The following is a 27283-nucleotide window of genomic DNA, read 5'->3' as shown; positions in this document are numbered from 1 at the left end:
CGAGTAGTGATACCGGCAATAATGCATATCACAGTATCGATTAAAATGACTGACGTAGGTATCGTAAATTATATAGTTATCTAATATCTAGAGAAATTATACTCCGTTAATACGGTTATATACTGTTTTAGCTCAAAAATATAGGACATAAAAGAGAAAACTAACTTTTAATTAGACATAGCTTCTAATCGCTAATAAGATTAGAATCACTCCGTGTGTAACAATAGGTGTACCCCAGCCTTTCCTAGTGAGATTCCAAAGAAGTATCGAACGACGTTGAATCGTCTAAACTGCAGAATCGCGATTACAATTTTACATTAGTACACGAGGCGTAAAGTTTATAACGCGCGCGGCGCGGCGTCGCACTAGATTCCGTACAAATAAAAATACGGTTGAAAATATGTACAGAAATGTTTATTTTAGAGGAAACTACATAACCACAGAGTACAAGCTACGGCACACGTATGTTCTGCGCTATGTCCGGTCCTCCATAAACGTACCGAAAGGCCGCGGTCTAGTATCGTCCGGGGAGCGACGTACACATCTCGAATTTTCATATTATCGAATAATCAGGAGTACAAATCACGAATCTCTTACGAAAGCATAATACGAGTAAGTCTAGGTAGGTCCGGCCCGGGGGGCCGAGCGATACAAGTCGTGGCGGTCTCGCCGCCCGGTCGCCCTACGCGGTGCCGTTGAGCAGCGGCTCGCCCTTGGCCTTGTCGCGCCGGCCCTTGCCGCCGGCCGCCGTCACCGCTCCTGCCCCCGCCGCCGCACCCTCCCCGCCGCCGCCGCCGCCCGCGTGCGCGCCGTTCTTCCACCCGCCGCCTGCAACACATCCCGCGTAATATAGGTCTCCCCGTTGAGTAGACGGCGGACGTCGCTTAGGCTGGCTCACGGCTATGGGTGTCCCGGATAGTTGTGAAGCCAGCCTCAGACGAGGAAGTTTTTGAAGCCGAATCTTAATTTAGTATGTATAGATAAAGCTATTTTGTACATAGAAGGTGAACAATGTGTAAATAAATATCATAGTACTTTTTGATGTTGTATATTAATATTTATTAATAAATACGTTTTAAAACCGACTGGAGTTATTATTTAGCTAACCCTAGCTTACATGCTATACTTAAAAATATCCCTACGATTAGTCTAAATCTGAAAATTTTACGTCATGTGCACAAAACTAAGAACATGCAAACTGTAAAAACTACTTAATGATATAGATGTTACGACATTTAATTACAAAAACCTTTTATTTAGCACACATTATAAAAAATATTTAGACAGAATATGAGAAAACATGCTGTTGTAAGTTACCTTGTATTGATCGAAGCTTGTATTGTAAATGTGTTCATTAAAGCAAAAAACTAATAGTGTTTAATAGGGTTAATATTCATGATTAATTGAGTACATGATTTAAACGGTTAAAACAACGGCTCTTTTTGTTACTTTAAGAATTAAGTAATATTATTTAGCAATATTAAAGAATTAAGCCTGGATTGAATAAACTAGTCGGTGCCCGAAACTCCGTTGCAGCAAAATTCGTCTATCGCGAGTGACTTTACAAATTTCCGGGATCAAAAGTATCCTATGTCCTTTCCCGGGACTCAAAGTATTTCCATACCAAATTTCCGCAAAATCGTGTCATGGTGGTTTGGTCGCGAAGAGGTAACAGACAGACAGACGGACAGATCAACAGCTGTCTGTCACACCTTCGCATTTTTAATATTGAGTACCTGGATGACCGAGCTTTGCTCGGTATAGCAAACACTCATTGACTTCGTGTTACTTAATAACGCCATCTGCTGGTCGTTAAAACAATTAGTTGCTTACAAAATAGTATTATTATTCGCCAATAGATGTCAGGAAGAGTCATATTTTTCTGTTTATCGATTATCGATAAAACACGCATAAAAAGACATTTTCTGAAAATGATTCCTAGCTAGATCGATTTATCGCCCCCGAAACCCCCTATTTACTAAATTTCATGAAAATCGTTGCAGCCGATTCCGAGATTCCAATTATATATATATATATATATATATATATATTATATATATATATATATATATATATACAAGAATTGCTCGTTTAAAGATATAAGATATAGATAGCAACTTTAGTTTGTGCGTTTTAAGATGATATGCGTGACACATTATAATTGACAATAGTAGGGAAGTTACCTAACAAAAATTAATCGATAATTTAAAAATATCGAATCACTTCAAAAAGAAATTGCAATGGAAATTATCGATTTCGTACTGACATTTCAGTGGTGCCGGCGATTTAAGATGGCCGCCCTTTTTTAACGATTTGATTTCGATTTTTCATGCATCTGACATTTTTCAAATCTTTTCGTAACAACAATTTTAGACTCCTATTTCACAGATAATAATATAATTTTAAGTTAGCATTAAGCAACTTTAATTTTTATTCATTTACAATTATAATAGGAATCATTTGTTTTTGTAGATGGAATATCTATCTAATATATAAAATTCTCGTATCACAGTTTTCGTTGCCATACTCCTCCGAAACGGCTTGACCGATTCTCATGAAATTTTGAGGGCATGTTGAGTAGGTCTGAGAATCGGCCATCTATTTTTCATACAAAAAAAAATTATATGGCAAAACAACGTTTGCCGGGACAGCTAGTCTTATATATAAAATTCTCGTGTCACAATGTTCGTTCCCGTACTCCTCCGAAACGGCTTGACCGATTCTCATGAAATTTTGTGAGCATATTGAGTAGGTCTGAGAATGGGCCAACATCTATTTTTTATTCCAAAAATTATTTATATGGCAAAACAATGTTTGCCGGGACAGCTAGTAACTTATATAACATTTTGATTTTTTTTTTATTTTCTTGTAAAAAAAATTCATAGCAAGGAATATGAGAACTGTCACCCATATCATCTTAAAACGCACAAACTATAATATTGTTACATATCTGTGTACATGTGTGTGTGGTATGCCGTATGCGTGTTATGTGCGTGTGTGTACCTGTGCGGCGACGGCGGCGGCTGCGCGCGGGCGCGTCCCCGGCGGCGCGGCCGTCCTCCGACGACGCGGACTCTGCACACACACCGCACGTCATGCCCCGACCCCCGCCGCCTCCCGCCTCCCGCCACTCCTGGACGCCAGCTACACCCCCGCCGACACAGTGCCGGCCCGACACAAGTTTTAGGACGAACCGAGATCGGATTATGACGCCCTGTTGACCACCGAGGCGCCCTCCGCCTTGAGCAGCAGTTTGCCTTACGGTAGGGCCGGCCCTGCGCCATCACGATACCCCGCCACAGAACAACTACAGTGCGCCCCATCCCACTAGGACAAAACTGGCACTAATCTACAAGCAGAGCAGACATCCAGAAGTAGCTTAACTGACTGCGAAGGCGTCCAAACAATTCCCATTCCTCCTAGTGTCATACATGTACTGATTAAAATGTAACTAAGGATGCAAAAATAAACTACAATAACATACATACACTAATATAAAATATATGAAGTTTTTAACATTCATAATTAACAAGTAAAGACTACATTAATGTAACTAGCACGTTCAGTAATATTTTCAGATTTTTATGTATGAAATACTTATGAGTCATGATAACTTATAAAGTATAAAAATATTTATTGCAAGAGTTCATCACATAACAGAGGTCTTAAAATCACAGAATAAGTGTCCAAACATTTTGACATTTGGGCGTTCGCTGCGTTAAGCGTGCGCCCGGCGCGGCGTGCTTGTTTCATGTCATCCCATAGAGCAGAGCTGCGTGAGGCGGGTCAGCCGTCGCACGATTACTTTGGCGAGCTAACGGCGCGGGCGGCCGCTACGGGCATTAGGCATACGCTCAACGCAGCGAACGCCCTTAAGAGGAATGCAGTATGTGAATAAAAAATTTATATTGCAATGTTATAAATTATAATATATCAAGATTTTTTATTTATTACGAGAATGTTAGGTTAAAAATCTCAAGCAAGATACATTTATTAAGTTACACGAACTTTATTTAAATGTTGTTTGTTAATACTTCTTATTATAACATAATTTTTTATCTTATGACTCGCAGTCAAACACTTTACTAATAAAAAGATTAGTGAGAAAACAACAAACTAGCCCGTATCATCGTGCGAACGTGCACACATACCTCTGTCGGCACTCGACACGTCGTGGCTGTCGAGCTGCGAGCTGTCGTCGTCCGTCTGCCTTCGCCGGTCGTCGCGCCGCCGCCCGCTCTGTAAACAGTACGCGTACAAATTAGTCATGGTAATTAAAATGCCCAATATACTTACAGACAGTATACTTTGAAGCTGGTATATTGAGATTAAGCTATGATGACCTCATAATATGAATGGATCGTAATTTGATTTCAAAAGGTTCACTAGGACAAGAAATAGCTATCACGAATTTTGTATACTTATCATTGTTGCGTCAATTCGTCACTTCACTCCAGTGCAGTCGTATTGTTTTTTTTAAATAATAATATGCACGTAAACATGCAAAGCAGATTTCAAGCAACAAGCACAGGATATTTACAGTAATGGATGAAATGAACTTTGTCATTTTTTTTCTTTCACCTCCAGCTATAAAGCTTTTTAATAACAAAATAAGAGCATAAGCTCTTAAATCAAAGATTAACTCACCGCGTCACGTGCATCTCTTGGCTGTTCCCGGGGCTCGCGCGGTTCCCGTTGCTCCCGCTGTTCGCGCGGCTCCCGCTGTTCGCGCGGTTCCCGCTGTTCGCGCGGTTCCCGCTGTTCGCGCGGTTCCCGCTGTTCGCGGGGTTCCCGGGGCTCACGGTGCTCGCGCGGAGGTCGCGGCATGTGCGCGCGTCCATTCTCCAGCGGTACGCGTCGTTCCTCGCCGCGCCGCTCACTCGACCTGCAGCGATAATATTTATCGGCATTTTTATATATTTTATAAAACTGTCGATAAGTCCACATTTCAAATATACGCAATAGATCCAGCATCATTTTACGGTTACCGGATCCGGTCCCAACATACCGGATTCGGAGACTGGATACGGTGCTAGCAATTTGTGGCAAACTAATAAGGCTCGTGACCATCCGTACCTGTTTGGACGAGGCGGCCTACCCCGTCCGCGATACGACGAGTTGTCTCCTCTTTCCTCGCCTATCTCTGGGGTTGGTCGTCGTCCTCCTGAGAAGCAATCACAATTGTAAATTGTACGTTAATCAGTCAGTAGAATCTAAACCTAAACTGAAATCAAAGTGCATTGGCCTACTTTCTAGTTGATATGTAATATTATTTAGCACGCTATAATGTGTGTCGCGGCACACTGGTGTATCGTGGCCAGAAGTTAGTGTTACAAAAAAAAACTATTTTACCTACATATTCCCAGTTCATAAGAACCAAAAAGATAACATCTCAGGACAATCGACGAAAGGAATGGGAATTGGGAACAAGGCACTCAACACGCTGCTTAATTTGTGGTGTATCTCCAAAAATTTTAGTTTTTCTAGCTGTACCTTGAACACAAAAAGTTTGTGGAAGGCCAAGTACTCACATACGGTTTTACTCGATAGTTTTACTCTAAATCGAGCAAAACCCCCATGTGGACCGCAAAACTCACAGCTCGAAGGCTCGCACCGGACCGGCTCGATGTTTCCTTCGAACTTACTCCACACGAGCCGTCGAACTTTACTCAAGCGTGTGAACGTGACTTCGAGTGGCGCGAGGCGCGTTCTCCTTAGTTGGTCAGACATCTTTTGGCTCGAACGGTTCGGTGAATACTGAACGGCGAGCTTACTCGATAGTAATGCTGAATGTGTGGACGAAAGCCCAAGCCGCGGGTTTATTCTCGACATGATTGCTCGATAGCGTAAAACCGTATGTGAGTACTTAGCAGAACACTGAGATATAGCAATAGGATAATAATGACCTGTCGGGTATCGTCCTAGCGGCGGTCGGGGGCGTCTGGCGCGGGTGGGAGGCGCGCCGCGGGGCGGGGGGTACGAGGAGGAGGAGCCGCCCGACGCCGCCCGCAGCTGGTTGTCGATTTCCAGCTTCTCCGCGCGCAGCTGCTCCACTTCCTGTAATAATAATAAAATAATAATATAATAATATAAATATATATATTCCTGTAATATCTATGGACGCTTCACACCACGTCAGTCTGGCCCAGTTACACGTCACATAATGTTTTGTCACGGCGCCCTACTCTACCTAGCTATTATAAAAAGATACATAAATAAACACCTTTAGTGATTATATTTAGGTTAAGCTTGTAAATAATAATAAACAAATATTATTTAATTCTCCCCGCGCTTTACATAATTAATACTTATTTTAATTTTATTGTATTACATTTATGGTTTCGGATAATGATAGAGGATCGACTCACGGCGCCCCTCTTGCCTTTCCACGGCGCACCTGGGCGCCGAGGCGCACACTTTGGGAACGCCTGCTTTATACTATACATTTATGTAAGATTTTTATTACATTATACATATTATAATAGTAAATACACATCCAAGACCCAGGAACATTGAAAACTTTTTGTTCCGTCGGTGGGATTCGAACCCACGACCCCTGGCTTGAGCTACCAACTCGCTCACAACTGAGCCACAAAGGTCGTCGCCAATCACCAAACACTGAGTATTCTACTTTTTCACAAAAACAATACTCCACTAGCTTCGAGAAATCGAGCTTCCATAGTTTCTGAAGGATCGCGCAATCCTTAGATACAGCTACGAGGGCTGCTATTTATGTATCCGGAACTGGCCACTTACAAGAACAATATTTAAAAAGTTATTACAACATTTGAAAATAGAACTCTTTGGTTGAAGAATACATTTTGTTTCATGTGACTGTCAATTATTTTTCCATTGTGGCGTCATTTTGAAAATTGCGTGTCTTCATTTGCCATGGATTTAACGCGTGAACATTTTCGTGCAATGATTTACTACGATTTTCGGCGTGGGCTAAATCAACAACAGTGCTTTATTCAACTCACCGCAACTTTTGGAGATGAAGCACCATCAAAAACCACTGTTTATCACTGGTACAGTGAGTTTAATCGTGGGCGGTCTATGCTCACGGATGAAAATAAAGAAGGTCGCCCAAAAACAGCTGTTGTCCCACAAAATATAGATGCTGTGCGGGAACTAATAATGCGTGATCGTCATGTTACATATCGCGAGATAGAGGCGTCCTTAGGCATAAGTATGACGAGCATACATAAGATATTACACGAACATTTGGCTGTAAAAAAAATATGTTCGCGTTGGATTCCGCACAACTTGACAATCGATCAAAAACGGGCTCGTGTCGATTGGTGCAAAAAAATGATAAAAAAATACAACCGTGGTACGTCAAAAGCCGTTTATAATATCTACACAGGTGATGAATCTTGGATCTATGCATATGACCCCGAAACTAAACAGTCAACGGTGTGGGTGTTCCAAGATGAGCCGAAACCAACAAAAGTTACTCGTGCAAAAAGTACTTTGAAGCAAATGGTCAACTACGTGGTCAACGTTTTTCGAGCCGCGAAGATGCTGTTGATGCGTTCAAAATGCACGTTTTGGAGATACCTCAATCAGAATGGAAAAAGTGCTATGAAAATTGGTTCCAGCGTATGCAAAAGTGTGTCGATCATCGCGGCAAATATTTTGAAAAGCAGTAATACCATATTAAATGATATATGTTTGTTTCTTTTTTAAATTCCGGATACATAAATAGCAGCCCTCGTATATCCAACAAATTGTGTAAGCATGTACTATTCTATACTATTCATTCAAAGTAAAAGATATTGTTGTGTTTACTTGAACGACTTCACACAGACATTTAACGAAAACTTAACTTCATTATAGAGTAATTAAATAATTCATAATATGAAATTCATAGCAAATTCTTCTTTGTTAAAAGTTTGTGAACTTTTAGAATTCAATGTTTCCGAGTGTAGCACAAAAACTCTGAGAAGTGCCAACAATTCACGACTTAAAGTTTATAGCTTGTCAAAAAAGAGTAGACGCCGAACATAATTTTTAAATCACATAAAAACTACGAATAATAAAAACAAAGGAATAGTAAGTGTGTCAAATTTGGCCGCGAGTCTTATTATTCGTAGGAAAATGTATTTCAGCGTCTACTCTCTCTTGACAGAGTGTAAGTAGTAGTTTACCTTGAGGTGTGCGACATGGTACTCGACGAGCACCTTGGCGTTGGCGATGTTCTCTCGCGTGCCCACGAACACAAAGGGCACCATGCCCTCCTCGCGCGGCGCGCTGGGCGCCGGCTCGTTGTCGCCCTCCACCTTCACGCGGACCACGCCGCTCTAACGGTACAATACTATCTTAAATATAACTCAAATGTGACTGACTGACTGACTGACTGACTGACTGACTGACACAGTGATCTATCAATGCACAGCCCAAACCATTGGATGGATCGGGCTGAAATTTGGCATGCAGGTGGATGTTATGACATAGACATCCACTAAGAAAGGATTTTTGTCCCCCGACTCGGGGGCCCCGAGGGGATAAAATAGTGGATGGAAGTTGGAACTTTGACAATTTTAAACCAATCGGACTGAGACTTTAATACCTAATTAATAATAATACTTCTTAACGCGAGCGAAGCCGCGGGCAAAAGCTAGTAGAATAATATTTATTGCATGAAATGTGGTTTTCATAGGTGTTACAATACTATTGGGATTACATGGATCAGACTTTCTGCCTCGTCAATGGTGTGCAAAATTATTACAAGAAGCAATATTACAAAAGTCAAAAATAAAGATAAAAATAATCGTCCAAGTGCGAGTCGGACTCGCGCACGAAGGGTTCCGTACCATTATAGAGCAAAATTAGGCCAAAAGTTATGTTTTTTGTATGGGAGCACCTCTTAATTTTTTATTTAATATTACTATTAAATATTAAAGCACACATAAAACTAAGGATTGTGTGAAAAATTCACGTACATACCTGTTGCTATTGTTGATATCGAGCAAAAAAGGCCAAAAAAATCACGTTTGATGTATGGGAGCCCCCCTTAAATATTAATTTTATTTTGTTTTTAGTATTTGTTGTTATAACGGCAACAGATATACACAATCTGTGAAAATTTTAACTCTCTAGCTATTACTGTTCTTGAGTTACAGCCTGGAGACATACAGACATACAGACAGACAGACGGACAGACATCTATGTCTTAGTAATAGGGTAGGTCGTTTTTACCCTTTGGGTACGGAACCCTAAAAAAGAACAAACAGAACAAACAATTTTAAATGCTAAGTGAAAAAAAAGGTCATGTGTCAAAGAGAGGTTGCCTACCTTGTCCACGATCTCTTGGATGACCTTGCCGTTCTTGCCGATGACCTTGCCGACGAGCGCGCGCGGCACCTTGATGGACTCCTCCGCGTACTCCAGCATCGACCGCGCCTCCCGTACCGCCTCCGCCGACTGTGACAACTCAAACGTTTAAGTACTGCTTATGCTTGATAGTGTTATAGCTTGAAACATTTGTAAATGCTACTTTGAAAAAGCTGTTGATAACAATTTTCAACTTTCGTTTTCTCTACCTGAAACTTGCTGTAAGTTCTGTACACCGTGATATCTATATTAATAATATAAAGCGGAAAGCGGAAGAGTTTGTTTGAACACGCTTATCTCAGAAAATATTGGTCCAATTAGAAAAATTCTGTCCATGTTAGATAGCCATTTATCGAGGAAGGCTATATGCTATATTTATCACCCTAAGACTAATAGGAGCGAAGAAATAGAGAAAAATTTTGAAAAAACGGGGAAAATTATTTGAAATTGCTTATTATCTTTAAAACTACTGGAGCAATTTTTATGTTATTTGGAACACATGAAGAATAGACCAGGTGAAGGGACATAGGCTATTTTTTGCGGAAAAATGTACGGCTTCCGTGAACTTCAGCGAAGCCGCGCGGAACATCTAGTACACTATACAGTATACAGTCCAAAAAAAATAGATAATTACAGGTAAGTACCATCGAAGAAATTGCCATTGTCTGCCGGAATCAACTTCTCTGATAGTAAGGTAAAAGCACTAATAGTAGACTTGGAACTAATAGATGACACTTACAATAAAAATACCATAAAAATAAGAATTACTCTAATTTTTTCTCAACTCTATAAATTTTATAAGCTTCTCAAGCTATCTGTTGATGTGAAAAAAATATATATGGGACGCCTTCGGGAACAAAATTTTAAAATGGGATCAGTTTTTGTAAAAAATGTGACCGCGTCAACACGCGCTCGGCAATTTCTTAACATATAGGTTAAGGAAGGCGAAATTTTGCACGTAAGTTTTGAATACATTTATTTGATTTTTCGTAATTACTATTGATTTCATTGGATTCATGGTCATGTTGTATACACTAATTAATGTTTATTTATAATTTTTTTCCATTTTCCCTAACAATATAAAGGATGTCTACTATTAGTTCTTTGAAAATGTAAAAAACCTAATAGATGACATGGATCTCATCTTTTAGTTTTGCAATACATACTAAAGTTATTCTACTGCAAATATCACTACTATTCTCTGAAAATATAATTAACAAATTATAATAACAAACTTACAAATTAGAACTACTGTACCTAAAAATGGACATATTAGACCTTGTACTGATCTAAAAATCGATTGCTTTAGTTTTTTAGCAGTAAAAGGAGAGCTGAGAAACGAAAGAAGAAAAAAGAAGAGGCAAGAGAAGCATGGAGACTAAAGACTGAAAATAAATTTAATAGGAAAAAAATATGAAAAATAAAAATAAGAGGAAAGATAGTTTCAGCATGGAAGAAGAATGGATAGAATCTGGAGACAACGTGGATAATATTTCATATGCATTTTAGAAACGTCTAATAAATTCATTTGCATGTTTTTAGGCAAAATGACAATTTTGACTAAAGACATGAAAATGAAGATCTTATAAACTCCTTTCAGTCATGGATTTCAGTATCGTCAGTAATGGTCGCTCACGATCTGTATCCATTGACTTCTTTCAAGCATAATCACATGAGAAAAGTAAAAGGTGCTACGATCGAAAATGGTTACTAATAATAATAGTAATACGTGGGAGAGCCATGTTTCGGCACGAATGGGCCGGCTCGACCGGAGAAATACCACGTTCTCACAGAAAACCGGCGTGAAACAGCGCTTGCGCTGTATTTCGTGAGTGTGAGTGAGTTTAACGGAGGCCCAATCCCCTACCCTATTTTCTTCCCTACCCTCCCCTATTCCCTTCCCTTCCCATCCCTACCCTTCTCTATTCCCTCTTAAAAGGCCGGCAACGCACCTGCAGCTCTTCTGATTCTGCGAGTGTCCATGGGCGACGGAAGTTGCTTACCATCAGGTGACCCCTTTTGCTCGTTTGCCCCCTTATTTCATAAAAAAAACGGTTTACACTTTACAGCCTTTCTTTTATTGCCCAGCTGTAACCTTAAAATATACATTTTTCAAGTGTTTAATGATAAAAATTAAATATGTCATTTACAAAGATTTATGTTGATAAAAGTAAAAATTAGAATTGCTTACTTCGTAGAATTACCAAAATAGGTTGTACATGGTTGTACGAAGTTTTTTGTTACTTTTGTTCAGAGTTTTCAGCATTTTTCAAAAATTTTGGATTATTCGAATTATTCGAAAACTTTTGTAAAATATTCGAATTATTCGAATAGTAAATTTGTCGAATAATAACATTCCCTAAGAAGAATATAAATATTGACAAATTGTAGGCACAAAGTGACAGATGAAATGAAGTGACAAAGGAAATCCTTTGTCAATTTGTCACTTTGTCTAATTTTCCGTAGAATGAAACCCTATAGAGGATATATACCTCTCCGTAGATCTTGAAGGTGCAGGACATCTCCTCGAGCTCGATGTTGGTGATGCCGCTGACCTTCCGCGCCTGCTGGATGTTGGCGCCGTGCGTGCCGATAGCCAGACCCATCAGGTCCTCGCGCACGCTGAACTCGTCCGTGTATCTAGTGTGAACAAACAACACTTTAGCATAAAAAAACTTACTCAACATTTTTTATTCAGAATATTTTTTTTCAAATGTTTTCTGAACGTCGCTCTGTACTACTGGGTGCCTAGTTTACTGAACCGATTTCGAATGCACGGTTTCCGCGCGGTAAACTAATTTAGTCGCAACGGAGTAGCGGGTGCCGTCTAGTAGGTAAATAAGTTTTTGTTGCTACTCACCCGCCTTGACTGTGAATTTTCGTAGACTCCAATTGTTTCGCCGCTTCCTCAGTTTTTTTAAGAAGTAATAACTTTTGGCCTAGATTCCTGAAATAGAATGTGAGAAAACATGACAAATGGTACTTCAAAATGCCATGATATACACACAATAATAATATTTTTGTATGAAGCTTCATACTACCATCACAACAAATGTCTCATGTCGAGGGCCCTGAAACTTCTGTTAATGTATGCACCAATTTGTATGATTAGTGAGTCGGCTAGCCGTACAAATGAAATTCCAATTTTGACTGTGAAACTGAAATCCCAGTAAAGTGCAAAAAATTAATTTGAAGAATGAGACTGAGGATATTTGAGAAAACGAAATGTTAATTGTAAGCCAAATAATGTTAATTGTAAGACAAAAATGGTGTCGTCATAAAGACCAGATTGAATTGTTTATAATTAGGATTTATTTATTGCCACTTTTTCCTGTTATTAAGACTTTACGATATGAAGATTTACTCATGTCTGGGTGTAATTTTGTGTCATTGAGACTCAAAGATAAATCTACAGCATACCATGTATATTACATGAGTACAAGAATTAATAGGGTAGACTCCCTATTAATTCAACACCTACACTTGGCCATATTCAACCAAACTTGAAGTTACATGAGTGTAACTATCATGAGAATAATAATTTTACTCCTTTGATTTACTCTAGGATATCTTTGTTTGCATTTCTCCAAGTTACTGGAAGAGTATGAAATAAATTAATGACCGTGACAGTGGACACCCTGTTGTGCAACTATTCTCAGTTTAAGATTTACTCCATCAAAATCGCCCGTGTAAATATTTACTGCCGGGTAATTACTTTAACTCTTGGATTAGAAGTTGGTCAAACGCAAAACCAGCTTACACTTAGATTAAAAAACAGTTATACTCGAGTAAAATTTTATTCCAGTTTGATCGAATCCGCCCTTAGTAGAATAACATGCTCACCGGAAGTGCATCTCGTGCAGCATCTGCGCACGCTTCTGGCTGGTCTCGCACCGGGAGATGATGGCGAGGGCGCCGCGCTCGGGCACGTACCACACCGCGGCCGCGCCGATCGCCCGCTGGAACTCCTTGTGCGCGTTCTCAACCTTCGCCGCATGGATCTCATGCACGCTGCAACATCACACGCTCAATTTATAAGCCCCGATACGACACGATCCTTCAAAAAAACTAGTATCTATATGTCTGTCTGTTACCTCTTCATGCTAAACCGCTGGATTTTGATGAAATTTGGTATCGAGATTCTTTTAAGTCCTGCCCCTTTAGCACATCCACAGTAGAAATGCAAAAACGTGGAAACACTGTGGAGATAAACTAAAGGTACTATTCCGATCTTTACCGCGGCTAACCGCGGCCGACAAAAATTTAAATAAAATCCACTTTATGACATAGCATATAGACTCTAACCTAGACTACTCTAACCGCGGTAAAGATCGGAACGGCACCTTTAGTTTATCTCTACAGTGTTTCTATTCTTTCGCATTTCTACTGTAGCCGTGCTAAAGGGGCTGGGAAAGGACTAAGGATACTTTTTTTCGGGATGTACGGTTCCCGGTTGACAAATGAAATTTGGCGAAACGGAGTAGCGAGTTATTTAGTTGTATATAATCGTATAAGATTAGGCTTTTTCTATTTATTAGGAAACAACAGACAGCGTCACAAATCACAATTTCTTTCACGGATATTCCTGGTACAAGTATCCACAATGTGCCATCTGCGAAAAATCTAACTAGTACTTACTAGTCCTTCAGGTCTTCGGGAACTTTGATCTCAAATTTATGAAAGGTGTTCTTGTCAATAGGTGTCTTAGTGGTCTTCACCCTGAGTCGGTCCTTGGGCACGATCTCTGTGTAGCAGTTGTCCCATTCTGTATACTCTATTACTAAAAACTCTCCCCTTATCATCTGAAACAAACACAATATTCTCTTAGTTGTCTTCGTAAACGATTCAGTGCGGCTGACACGGCAGCCGTGTCATATATTTTTTTAACGTGTGGCGTATGACGTCATGTCATTTAGAAAACGATTGTATCTCCCTCAAATTACACGTTAGAAGGTTCTACTCTGAATAAAACCATGTTAATTTTTCACGTATAACAAGCCTATAGGCTTCATTTCTGAATATTCTGCGAATTGAAAAAAAGTAGGGGCTACCAACCTTTTTTTAAGTGGCATTCATTGCGGATGGCAGCCAGCTGCCAATGCTGGGAACTCAAAAAAAATTCCGTCGTCATACCCATACGGATGCCCAGATCGGCAATTTGTATGGGTATGAAGACGGATTTTTTTGAGTTCCCAGCATTGTTCTCATAGAAAAAGTTGTTCATTTTGACGGGCTCATTTGATGGTTTCAAGGATAACGGTGTTTACACTAACATCTTGTATATATAATAGTATATCTGTTGCCGCTATACGAACAAATACTAAAAATAAAGTTAATATTTAAGGGGATAGTCCCATACAAGAAACGTGATTTTTTGGCCTTTTTTGTTCGTAATCAATAATGGTAATAGTGAGGCACTTGAAATTTTCACAAAAACCTTATATTTGTACTTTAATAATTTTAATAATTAATAATAAAATTAAAATAAATATTTAAGGGGGGCTCCCATACAAAAAACACAATTTTTTGTCTATTTTCACTCTATACCGCGTGCGCGAGTCCGACTCGCACTTGGCCGATTATTCTAACATTGAAATTTTTTTAATCGGGCTTTGGCCCACCACTGTATCTCCTGTGTCGCCAGGATCGACAGCGGTATCCAACCACGAAAATATGTAAATTGATATGATCTCAGGGAGCTCGAGGGACATGCTAAACTGTCTTGGGACCCTGGTGATACCCTGGGTGGGAAAGGTATGATGTGTCACTCGGAGATGATATCTGCGTCTCGGTTAAAAAGAGCAAAGCCGGCTTTGCCGTCTCAAGGTGGTAATGGACGACATTAAGGTTGGAGTGTAATCCCCTGATATTACAAAAGTCCATGTTTAATATCGAGGGGGGTGCCTTTGTGTGTTTGCTCTTGCCCCAAGCATATTGGAGCGCAGTTTTGCCCTCCCCAGAATACGAGGGGCAGCCTGGACGTCCACGTTCAGTTCCAGGAGTTCCTGAGCATGGACGTCCAGAGAGGGATTCTCCAACGCAGTTGGTACCCTCCTGGGGTAACAAATTGTTTTTCAACTGCGGCATTTCTAGGGGGGTAGGGGCTTGGGCCTCCGGTAAACTCACTCACTCAGCGAAACACAGCGCAAGCGCTGTTTCACGCCGGTTTTCTGTGAGGCCGTGGTATTTCTCCGGTCGAGCCGGCCCATTCGTGCCGAAGGATGGCTCTCCCACTTTGGAAGAGTCTCTCTCGCAAACTATTCAGGTTAAAAAAAAAGATTTTAGAAACCTCAATATGATTTTTGAAAACCTATTCATAGATACCCCACACGCATAGGTTAGATGGAAAAAAAAATTGTTTCAGTTGTACCTACGGGGACCCCTAAAATTTTTAATAATTTTTCCATTTTTGTATCAAAATCTTAATGCGGTTCACAGACTACATCTACTTACCAAGTTTCAATAGTATAGCTCTTATAGTTTCGGAGAAAAGTGGCTGTGACAGACAGACAGACAGACATGACGAATCTATAAGGGTTCCGTTTTTGCCATTTGGCTACGGAACCCTAAAAATTCAATTTTTAAAGGTCTAAGTAACCATAAAATATGATATTACTAATAGACAATAGTGCATCATAGTAAACAAGTGTGACGTCACTGACGAGCGTAATACATTTTATAGATGTTTTCGTTCATGAAATTGTTTACAAGGATTTATATTGTAATTTGATATAACTAAATATTTAAACACCTATTAAAAAGCAGGTGTATTGAACAAAATATCAATTAGCTCTTTTGTTAAGAGGAGTCCACACTGCCCTTTTTTTCATACAAACGTTGCCCCCTGTTTCCTCCCTGGATAATGCTAGTAGAGTTATAATTTTTTTCCTGAATATCTACGGCCACTAATACAATGTCCCTATGTTTTCATTTTTTTCATGATTTAATTATTAAATAAGATATGAACGTTCAAAAACCCAAAAAAATGGCCAGATTATCCGCTGTGTTCAAACGTCCAGAAAACAGATTTGGCTAGATCATACAAAAAAAGCAAGACATAGGAACACAGCTTAAGCCTTTCTTTAATCTTTAGTGAAAAAAGTACTTAAATCGGTTAAGTTTTAGAGAAGGAATCAGGGGACAACGAATCGATGATTTTCTGGATTTCTGCAATTGTTTTTATTTCCGAAGTCCTAAAAAAAAATTAGTTTTTTTTATCATTAATTTCCGAGAAAAAAAATTAAAACGAAAAATCCATTTGTGACGTCATTAATACGGCAGAATACGATACGATACACACCTTTGCTTGTAGGAACGAAAATAATGCAGATCTAAACACAATAACAAATTCAATAACCTCAAAGTAAAGTACCACAAAGTCAGTGACAGTACTGACAGTTTTTTTAAGAAATCAGATATGACGTGCAAAGGTATTTTGTTGTTCAACCGTACCAATGACGTCATTTGGCGCTTAAGTCATTTTAGAATGATCAGAATTAAAAACTAAGTTTTATAAATGAAAATGACCACATTTTAAAAAATTAAAAAAATATGGGTTCCCTAATTTAACCCCTACTTTTATACTTCGTCATAAAACAAGTAAGTACAAAAAATATTTGAAATGATGTCTGCAAAAGTAGTTTTCCATCAAAATACTATGCAATATATGAAGATATATATATATTCTAAAAAAAAGTTTCAAAAAAATATATTTTTGAAACTTTTTTTTAGAATACTTACTCGTTTATTTATTTACTTAAATTAAATGATCATTGTGCAACGTGCCGTGTATGTTATGATCGGATGCTTATAGCGCGAAGCTTCCTACCACGCGGCGCTATACATTCTAATATTAGTAGTACATATTTTGAACGGCGTGCGGATTTAAAAATTGTTCGGCAGTCGTGGCCCCATTCCCGACCGAGAATGCGTGCACTGCCCGACATAGGCGATCCCGATACGATGATACAACTAATAAATATTTACCCGACTGCGCCGGGAAGGTTGTTTTTTTTGGACGCTTGATGAATTTTAATAATTTTACCACACTACGCCAGGACCAAAACTACTCTCATTTCAGTATGTGTGCATTTTTCCTTGACATCTAAGATCTAAACAGATTGACGAGTTTTAGAGATATATCTTTTAATTGAAATAGAAAAATCAAATGTCTAAAGTCGTCAGGCTAAGTCTGTCAAAAAAGTGAAGAAATTAAAAAGTGGCAACATCGTAGTACCCTTTCAAATTAATCTAAGAAAAAAGGGATGACACTACTATACGTATACTCTATAGTATCTATTACAGAACACTTTGATCAAAATTAATTAATTCTTAATCTAAACATCTCTCATAAACAAAGAGGGTAAAGAAATACAGCACCCAACAAAGAAAGAGAAACAAGAAGTACATATTTAGCCAAATCTTTTATACGAAATTTCTCCAGGTTAAATAACCAACCCCTTGCTTAGCTCTACTCCTAGATTATAAAACTATGTATTAGATAAACTGAGCATGATTGTGTTGGTGCAGTGCTAATGTGTATGGACTATGGGGTCCGCGCGCTTTTTATAACATTAAAATAAACTTAACTTTATTAATATTATAATAATTCGTCCCAATTCCGTAAATAGAAGAAAATAGTTGATGTTTATTGTCGTGTCTTCGCACTTGCAATACTAATAATTTATTATATTACAAGTATGTATATTTACATTTAAGTGTCTAATAAATTTTATTTCGGATTTATGCAGCTAAGAATATTCCTACAAATTAATGGAAACTTATATCTTTGATTTAGTGTTACATTATTGTATGATTTATGGTTTTCAAAAACATTTTAAGTTATGCTAGTTATTTTCAATTACATTGATGTCCTTTTGGCATTTTCTTTTAAAATAGAAGAAATAAATAAATTCTAAATTCTGAAGTATAGAATTATGTTTCTATTTAAAATTGTAGGAAAACCTTGCTTAAAAGTAGTGACCGACCGGACTTTCGGTTTCGGTTTCGGCCAGTTTCGGCCAAAATATCTAGTTTCGGCCTTAGTTTCGGTTTCGACCAAAATATAGCCGAAACCGAAACTCATGCATCGTTCGGTAAACTTCGCAGTTAACTCGAGCTTGCTTGCCAGCGAGGCCCTGGCTCAGTTCGCCACCATCTATTTAATCATGTTTTGAGATTATGTATTCCAGATTAGTCCCAAATCAAAATTTAGCACTTCGTTTTATTTTCATTAAATTGTCTTAACTTATTTTTATCAAATTAAAAAATTTGTAAATTTGTAAGGAATAATGGCTTTTTTTTTTTTTTTTTTATTTTTTACTTTTATTTTATTTTATTATTTATTATCATACTGAGTAGGGAGTAATAATTGTATAACTAAAATATCTCTATTCCAGTTTGGATTTCGAGAGTTGAAAGAATTTTAATATAATTTTGTATAATGTAATAAACTACTATGATTTGGGATCCAGATTCATATAATACTATACCATCCATTTTATTGAAAATTTAGATTAAAGTGAGAGTGTATTTATGTAGTTATCTGGGTGCATGGACTATTACTAGTGACTAGTGCCCCCGCAAAAACGGGCTAAGCAAAGCGCAAGGGCACTACCTACCTTTTCTGGAAAAAAAAAATTACTTAAGGATATTGTATTTATGCAGTTATATTGTTTACTTATTTAGTTTTTAAAGACGGACCATCTGTCCCTACTCCCTGATAAGAGGTTACAGGGAGGGACAAACTTAAGAGCGGGCTGCCAAATCTTGCTGTGTTTTCTAATAAGTATTACGATCCAGTAAGACGACTGACTTAAATGAAATTGAGATTTATTTAATCATTGTATGTTTATTATAATTACCTGATATTTGCCTAACGAAAAACACGATTCATTTATTTTGACTCGATAGTTATATTTTTCGAAATTATGAATCTTTCTGGGCTTTTCAACAAATATCTGTTACACTTATTGAGTTACTAGATGTCCCGCGCGGCTTCGCCCGCGTAAATAAGGAATTTTACAGAAACCGTACATTTTCTCATAAAAATATTTCCCCCGTTTTTCCCACATTTTCCTGAGTTTCTTCGGTCGTATTAGTCTTAGCGTGATAATATAATATAGCCTATAGTCTTACCCGATAAATGATCTATCTAACACTTAGATAAGTTTTTAAATCGGACCTGTAGTTCCTGAGATTGACGCGTTCAAGCAAAAATACTCTTATTGGTATAGATTTTTTTTAATTATCGCTTGACAAACTCGAGTCTCGATCTAAAAGTTTTGTTGTCTAAAAAGTCTAAAAGTGTGTTTTGTTCCCTATAAGTTTTGAGGAGTTCCCTCGATTTCTTATGGATCCTTCATCAGATCACCACTTTTGTGAATATAATACCAAATTGGGATGATACCAAAAGAAAAATTTTGAAAATCGGTTAACAAACGGCGGAGTAATCGTTGAATATAAGAAAACGAACATAACACCTCCCCCATTTTGAAAGTCGGTTAAAATTGTAGCCTATGTGTTATTCTGATGTATAAGCTATATTATTGTAAAGTTTCATTAAAATCCGTTCAGTAGTTTTTGCGTGAAAGAGTAACAAACATCCATACATCCACACATCCATACATCTATACATCCAAACAAACTTTCGCCTTTATAATATTAGTAAGAAGTAAGATAGTAAGACTATCATTAAATAACTTGCACTACTACAATCACACACTTTGTATAAAATAATGGCTTAAGGAAACATTTCATTTTTAAGTAATCATCAAAAACATTTTTGGGGCTTACAAACTTTACTTTCGTGCTATAATGCTGGAGCCGTTGTTACGCGACATTGTTCACTATTAGCTGCAGAGCAAAGCACAATACTCGGTGGCACGATACATGGAATCATTATATCACGATTGGAGGATAGCGGGGTGTGTAGGCGGGGCTAGTGTGCTTTGATATTTCTGATGTTCGGGCCACACTAACGAGAAACGCCGTTAATTATCGCGTTAATTCTTAAACATGTTATAGCATTATCGCCTTTACATGCCACTAATTAAAGGCGATAATGCTATAACATGTTTTAGAATTAACGCGATAATTAACGGCGTTTGACGTTAGTGTGGCCAGGGCATGACAGCAGGCACTTAATGAGACTTACATTTGAAGATGTGAGTGGATTAAGTAGGTAAGTAATATTTTACAACATAAGAGCAATAATTACTCAAGATTTCCCTCATAATTTGAACAAAATATGTAACTATAATACCTACTTTATCATCTATACTCCACTCGGGCTAACTTGTCGCTAGCGGTCATCGACTCCCTGTCAAAAACTTGTCATTTTCCATATAAAACCACCGTTGACAATATCTGACATTTCATTGTCAATGGCGGTTTATATGGAAAGTGGCAGGTTTTTGACAGGGGGTCAATGACCAGTGGCGACAAGTTAGATATTTAGCTACACATAAATAAATAAATAAATACATTTAAAATTTTAAATAAACAAATAAAACTTTATTTCAGACTAATTTTGTCCATAGATTTGTTAGTGATATAGAATCCACATTTTTTATTTCAAATTATTTATCCCGGTCCTAAAGCCTCCATTAATGCAAACAAAATGCCGATTTTTTAAATGTTAATTAGCCACTTTATCCACTCATGTCTTCATTTATGATAGAGAGTACTGGAAGAGATTGGGTCTTGCATTCTGCCTGAGAGGCACAAATAAGTCAACATACTATCTTAAAACCGGCCAAGTGCGAGTTGGACTCACCCATGAAGGGTTTCGCAGCAGCAATAAGGTTCATTTTTATGAAATTAAAAGGTTTTTATTTTTTAATTTATTTTTATATTTCAGTTGATTTAATGAAAGTTAATTTAAGGTTTACCATTTATGACGTATAAAAAAACTACGGTACTACAATTTTCGTTGGTAGTTTTTATAGTAATGTAGATTATATATTTTCTTTAGACTTATCATGCCCCTACTTTAGAAGTTAGAGGGGGGGGGGGGGGGACACATTTTAACACTATGGATCCACAATCATCGACAAACTGTTCAAGTAGAAGGCGAATCCACGGTGGCTGGTCAGAATCTGTGTGATGTGTAGTGTGTGATGTCTGTTTTCTTTACTATTTTGTATGCAGCAGCAGCACTTGGGAAAGAGAGCTTCGGGCTGCAGCCGTCCCGCCCACTTCATATTTTCTGTCCCATTACTCAATCGTATCCACTCTTAAGATATGTTTGACAAATGAAACAGGACCCTCTCAACCCTGCGTGCGCCTTAATCTAAAACAGGAAAGCCTCCCGCCTCTGCGATGCAGCTTTTCGGAGGGACGCCCTTGTTTGCACTGCCAGGGGAAGAGGGGAACTAAGGGTGACAGCCTGGAGAGCCGATTTGGAATCGCTAAGGATACCGACCTTCGCCATTCCACTCTTGCAGGCTATACTTACTGCTCTTTGGAGCCCTAGAAGTTCGGCAAAACAAAAATAGAATGATTTCCGCTTCTTAGTTCAGTTTCATCAATATAGGATTGATGGGAATATGAGAATAAGGAAAAATGACACCGGATTGCAATCCCTAGTTGTTACATTATCTCATCCAATCTGCACTTATGAATTATAGTTATGCTTTCCAAGTACATACTGATAAAATATTGACTTTAATTGTAAAATAAATAGTAGGAGCTTTATAACAATTTTAAAAAAATTGTCAGTCATTGTCACGGCTAGAGCAGCAAAATAAGGTTTATGCTTTTTTAGGGTTCCGTAGCGTTCTCTAACAGCGACATCTAGATTCCTAACAAAAATTTTCAACGAAATATTGACCACCAAACAAATACCGACCCAATGTACGAAATCGACAATAGTTCTGCTATACAAAAAAGGAGATAAAAGCGAAATAAATAACTACAAACCGATTTGCCTAATGTCCAATTTATATAAAATTTTTTCAAAAATAATACTTGGACGAATTACAAAACAGCTAGACGAACACCAACCACGAGAACAAGCTGGATTCCGTGCAGATTTCTCCACCGTCGATCATATTTATGTCGTAAAACAAATCGTAGAAAACTAAACGAATATAGCCAAAAGTATTATATCGCCTTTGTTGATTACAACAAGGCCTTTGACTCACTCAATCACGACTACATTTGGAAAACGTTACGAAATCAAGGCTTAGAAAGAAAATATATTCAAATTATCCAGGAAATATATAAAAATACTAGCTGTTGAATGCGACTTCGTCCGCGTGGACTTCAGTTTATAGCGCGCGATGTCAACAAAATTGGTGTCAAAAGCTTTTATAAAAAATACCCTGGTACCCCTTAAATCAATACAGCTGTGCAATGTGCACATAATATTTAATTTTTTAAAATTAAACTTTATATATTATGCCAAATTTTAAAGCTTATATTTTAGCCCCCCAATTACACAACTTTATCCATAAACTATTTATCATTGATAGGTTTAAGGTTACGTCACCCTATGTAATATAATGTACTGGCTTATTAAATAACGTAAAAAAGAAATAACAATCGAAAAAAATCGAAACTTAAGTGTATGATGATATCACCTCTTATAGAAAGATGTTGGGCAAGCGTTAGCGCGATGTAAGGGACGCACGGCGCCATCTAGTATGAATTTTTGGAACTAACTTAATTTGAGCAAATTTTCGTATTTTCACCCCCTTTCAACCCTTTTTTCCAGTAAAAAAGTAGCCTATGTCCTTTCTCAGGCTTTAGACTATCTGTATACAAAATTTCATTACAATCGGTTCGGTAGTTTTGGCGTGAAAGCGAGACAGACAGACAGACAGAGATACTTTCGCAATTATAATATTAGTATAGATCACAGCTACGATCCAACTAGAACGAAAGGGTGAAGAATTTAAGATCCAGAAAGGAGTAAGACAGGGTGATCCACTATCCCCAAAACTTTTTACAGCAGTATTAGAAAATATATTCAGAAATTTAGACTGGAACACAAATGGGTATAAACATCAATGGGTCAAATTTGAATCACCTTAGGTTTGCCGATGACATAGTAATATTCGCAGAAACACCTGAAACACTACAAACAATGCTAAACCAACTAAGCTACGAAAGTCAGATCGCAGGCCTATCCATGAACCCAACGAAAACAAAAGTAATGACAAACGGAATAAAAGAAAAAATAAAAATAGGAGAAGAAGCTGTGGAGTATGTTGACGAGTACATAAATTTAGTACAAATAATAACAACAGACCAGTATTCAAAGGAAATAGAAAGAAGAATATGTAACACATGGAAGAGGTACTGGTCTCTAAAAGAAGTATTCAAGAATGGAACTGTGCCAATGTATATTAAAAGTAAATTGTACAATACCTGTGTTCTTCCATGCCTAACATATGGGTGCCAAACTTGGCCAACCACAAGCAAAAACACCAATAAGCTCGCAGTATGTCAACGAAGCATGGAACGAAGTATGCTAAATATAAGCCTACGAGAACGGTGGACAAAAACAAAAATAAGAAAAATAACTAAGGTAACAAACATATTAATAAAAACTAGAAAACTAAAATGGAACTGGATTGGACATATAACACGAACAGACAATGGGAAAAAATGGACCAAGGACTTAATAGAATGGTATCCTAGACAAGGGAAAAGACGAAAAGGATGTCCGACCAAACGATGGGAGGATGACCTTCCAAAAGGATGGAGGAGATTTGCCAGGGACAGAGACAAATGGAAGGAAATAGGTGAGCCTATGTCGAAGGACAACCTGACTAAATGTGTATTTTTATTGTTTGCTACTAAAATTGTATGGTTACAGTCAGTGAATAAAGGCTTTATTTATTTAATTTATTATAGGGTTCCGTAGCCAAATAGCAAAAAACGGAATGCTTATAGATTCGTCATGTCATGTCTGTCTGTCTGACCGTCCGTCCATATGTCACAGCCACTTTTCTCCGAAACTATAAGAGCTATACTATTGAAACTTGGTAAGTAGATGTAGTCTGTGAACCGCATTAAGATTTTGTTAGAAAAATTGAAAAATTATTAAAAATTTTAGGGGTCCCTATAAGTACAACTGACACAAAAAAAATTTTTTTCATCTAAATTCTAACCTATGAGTGTGGGGTATCTATGGATAGGTCTTTAAAAATCATATTGAGGTTTCTATATCATTTTTTTCTAACCTAAATAGTTTGCGAGAGAGACTCTCCCAAAGTGGTAAAATGTGTCCCCCCCCCCCCCCTCCACTAACTTCTAAAGTAGAGGCATGATAATTTAAAAAATATATATGATGTACGTTACTATAAAAACTACCAACGAAAATTGGTTTGAACGAGATCTAGCTAGTAGTTTTTTATAGATCATAAATAGTAAACCTTAATTTAACTTTTATTAAACTAGCTATTTGACCGAGCTTTGCTCGGTACTCAATAAAACACGAAAAAAAATGACATTTTCTAAAAATGATTCCTAGCTAGATCGATTTATCACCCCCGAAACCCCCTATATACTAAATTTCATGAAAATCGTTGGAGCCTATTCCGAGATTCCAATTATATATATACATATATACAAGAATTGCTCGTTTAAAGATATAAGATTAACTGAAATATATAAGTAAATCGAAAACCTTTTAATTTCATAGAAATAAACCTTATTGTTGCTTGAGAACCCTTCATAGGCGAGTCCAACTTGCACTTGGCCGGTTTTTTATTTATTTTTATATACATATAAAATGTACTCAAGTCTGAAATAATCAGTACTTTACAAATGAAGTTATTATTATAAGACAATTACTAGATTCCAAATTCCAAAAGAGCAATCTTATTAGAAATTAACTCCAACCTACACATTTGTGCTAGTAAGAAATATGCACAGGTCATTGGCCTCATATTTTGTTAATAAATTGAATTTATAATGTCATGTGGATTTAGATAAAATAATAACAGACTTTAAATTTACATTACAAACAAATTATTTAATATGAATTTGGGACAAGTTACAATAATACAGTACGTTCCTAAAAATCTTCTGATACTATGAAAATCCAAGTTTTAACCATAATTGATTTAAAAATAGATAGGTTTTAGGTAAGTACCTAAATTATTAAACTACACATATTGAGATTATATTGTTTTATGTATTTTATTAAACATGAATATTATTATCAATGAACTATAATGTATGTTGTTGTTGTGGTCGTTGAAAGTAATCCGCCAAAGGACATTTGCAAAAATAAATTGTGCATACAGCATAAAGAATGGTGAATCTCTAAGCCAGTTACTCCTTTTTGATGGTAAATACAATACAGATGCAGGGTTTTACTTTTGCTACACAAGGGGTCATAGTATCCCTTTGAAAGTAAATGTAAACCATAATGCAATATGTAACCATAGCGATAAATGTAATTTAATACCTTAATATTGGCTGTCCACCACCCACATGGTTCCTTCTCATTTGATCTGGCGAAAACTTCCACTTCCTGGAATTCCACGAATTCTGTCGTCTTCCCCGCATCCTTGGGCGGTAAAAATACTTGTGAAAATGGAAATTTGGACTCTGGCTGCCAGCTAAAACAGACAATCGGTCGACAGTAAAATACCGCATCTATCTTGGGAAATAAACAAAATACCACAATTAAAGTATACGTACTCATTTTCGAAAGCTACGAGAACTTCGTTGTCGAGCACGTCGGTGACAGTGGCCTAAAAATATAAGAATTATTAGAACAGAAGACGGTTCGTAAGATACTAGGCTAGACTTCGAAGACTGTTTAGATTGAGTCTGTGCCTGCGTCGCTAACAAAATATGAATTGTTAGAATATATATTTACTGTTTAAGTTGTAGTAGCGATAAAAGAAATAAATAAGACTGAAACACATGGAAATTTCACGCCCTGTCAGTCGGACATGGCGTCCATTCCAGCCGCGATGATCTTCCCGGAAAAATATTTTTGTAAGTATAAGACGAAAGCCAAAATAAACATGATAAATTGATTGATCGACGTAATCACTACTCGAAAATACATGATTTCCACACAAAAATTGCGTACTTCACAATTTACAAACCTTATAATAAGCACCATTTTCACCGTACACCTCGACCGACAAATCCTCCATTTTGGTTTGAAAGCGTATTTGGCGTTTTCAGAGCGAGAATGAAGCCCGAATAAAAACGATCGACCAATCAAAATTCAAGATTGCAAGCATAGACAAAATATTTTTCTGCGATGATACTGGCAACATATTGGCTTTGGTCTATACCTACTCTACAAGTCTATACTCTTGACTCTACATTCTACAGCCTACACCATAGATAAAGTATTATAGTATAGATGTCAAAGATATTTTAATTTTTAAGTAAAATATCTTTGATTGATGTAGTCTTAGCCCGTCATCGCGTGCCCATTTTGTGCTTATTTTCATACAAGTAGTGTGCGTTTATTTTCTTGAATATTTCTATTTGTCGATTATTTTGAAGCACATTATGATACATGAAAAAACGTCAAGATTTTAATCGACAGACTAGAGGCTAATTTATAATATCGATTAACTATAGTTCAAGTGATGAGAATCCGTAACCACGCGTAAAAAGCTATGCAATTTTTATAGTCAAATTATTAATTGATGTGACATTTTTAGCACTAATGTCTTATATAGCACGAATAAGGGATTAATAAAGTTATAAATTATCTTTTTAGCTTACAAAAATACCGATCGAAAAGCCCAAAAAACGTTGTTCAAAACTTACATATTTATTGTTAAATCCACGTGTTTGAGGCATTCTTTGACCATTATTATGATTTATTATTTAGCGGAACCACAAAACTCAACAATATCTAGCATTAAATGTTGACTAAAAACCTTTATTAACACTTTTATTACATGAAATATGCAGACCGACTCCTTTGTTATGTCCTAGTAAGTAGGACATACCATTG

At 37.3% G+C, this 27283-nt stretch overlaps 1 protein-coding gene across 4 annotated transcripts; it reads right to left on the bottom strand.

Moving 5' to 3' along the window:
* Window positions 1-392: 392 nt before the first annotated feature.
* On the bottom strand, window positions 393-26519 carry LOC121740441 (fragile X mental retardation syndrome-related protein 1). Of its 4 annotated transcripts, none has more exons than XM_042133131.1 (15): window positions 26412-26519; window positions 25996-26048; window positions 25760-25913; window positions 13975-14138; window positions 13180-13347; window positions 12197-12283; window positions 11829-11976; window positions 9298-9426; window positions 8151-8303; window positions 5907-6057; window positions 5077-5164; window positions 4714-4885; window positions 4648-4665; window positions 4152-4239; window positions 393-828 (listed from the first exon to the last, which is right to left on the bottom strand). In XM_042133131.1, the coding sequence occupies exons 1-15, from the start codon at window positions 26460-26462 to the stop codon at window positions 683-685; spliced, it is 1770 nt and encodes a 589-aa protein (XP_041989065.1). In that variant the 5' UTR covers window positions 26463-26519; the 3' UTR covers window positions 393-682. The 4 variants fall into 4 exon arrangements, with proteins under 4 accessions (XP_041989065.1, XP_041989064.1, XP_041989066.1 ...); XM_042133130.1 differs by having other exon boundaries at window positions 4648-4701; window positions 4747-4885; XM_042133132.1 differs by having other exon boundaries at window positions 4648-4670; window positions 4773-4885.
* Between the last annotated feature and the right edge of the window lie 764 nt (window positions 26520-27283).

Source organism: Aricia agestis, chromosome 3, assembly GCF_905147365.1.
Source record: "Aricia agestis chromosome 3, ilAriAges1.1, whole genome shotgun sequence".
Classification (NCBI taxonomy): Eukaryota; Metazoa; Arthropoda; class Insecta; order Lepidoptera; family Lycaenidae; genus Aricia; species Aricia agestis.
The sequence above is the reverse complement of the archived record's forward strand: the minus strand, read 5'-3'. Positions and strand labels throughout refer to the sequence as shown.

What these genes read in the sequence shown, in the direction of transcription:
- LOC121740441 (XM_042133129.1), bottom strand. Translation starts at nt 26,462, where the DNA reads ATGGAGGATTTGTCGGTCGAGGTGTACGGTGAAAATGGTGCTTATTAT. An exon ending in TCCAAGAGATCGTGGACAAG is followed by an intron (nt 8,304 to 9,297) that starts GTAGGCAACCTC and finishes TTGTACCGTTAG; the next exon opens with AGCGGCGTGGTCCGCGTGAA. An exon ending in CGTGTCGAGTGCCGACAGAG is followed by an intron (nt 829 to 4,151) that starts GTATGTGTGCAC and finishes GATGTGTTGCAG; the next exon opens with GCGGCGGGTGGAAGAACGGC.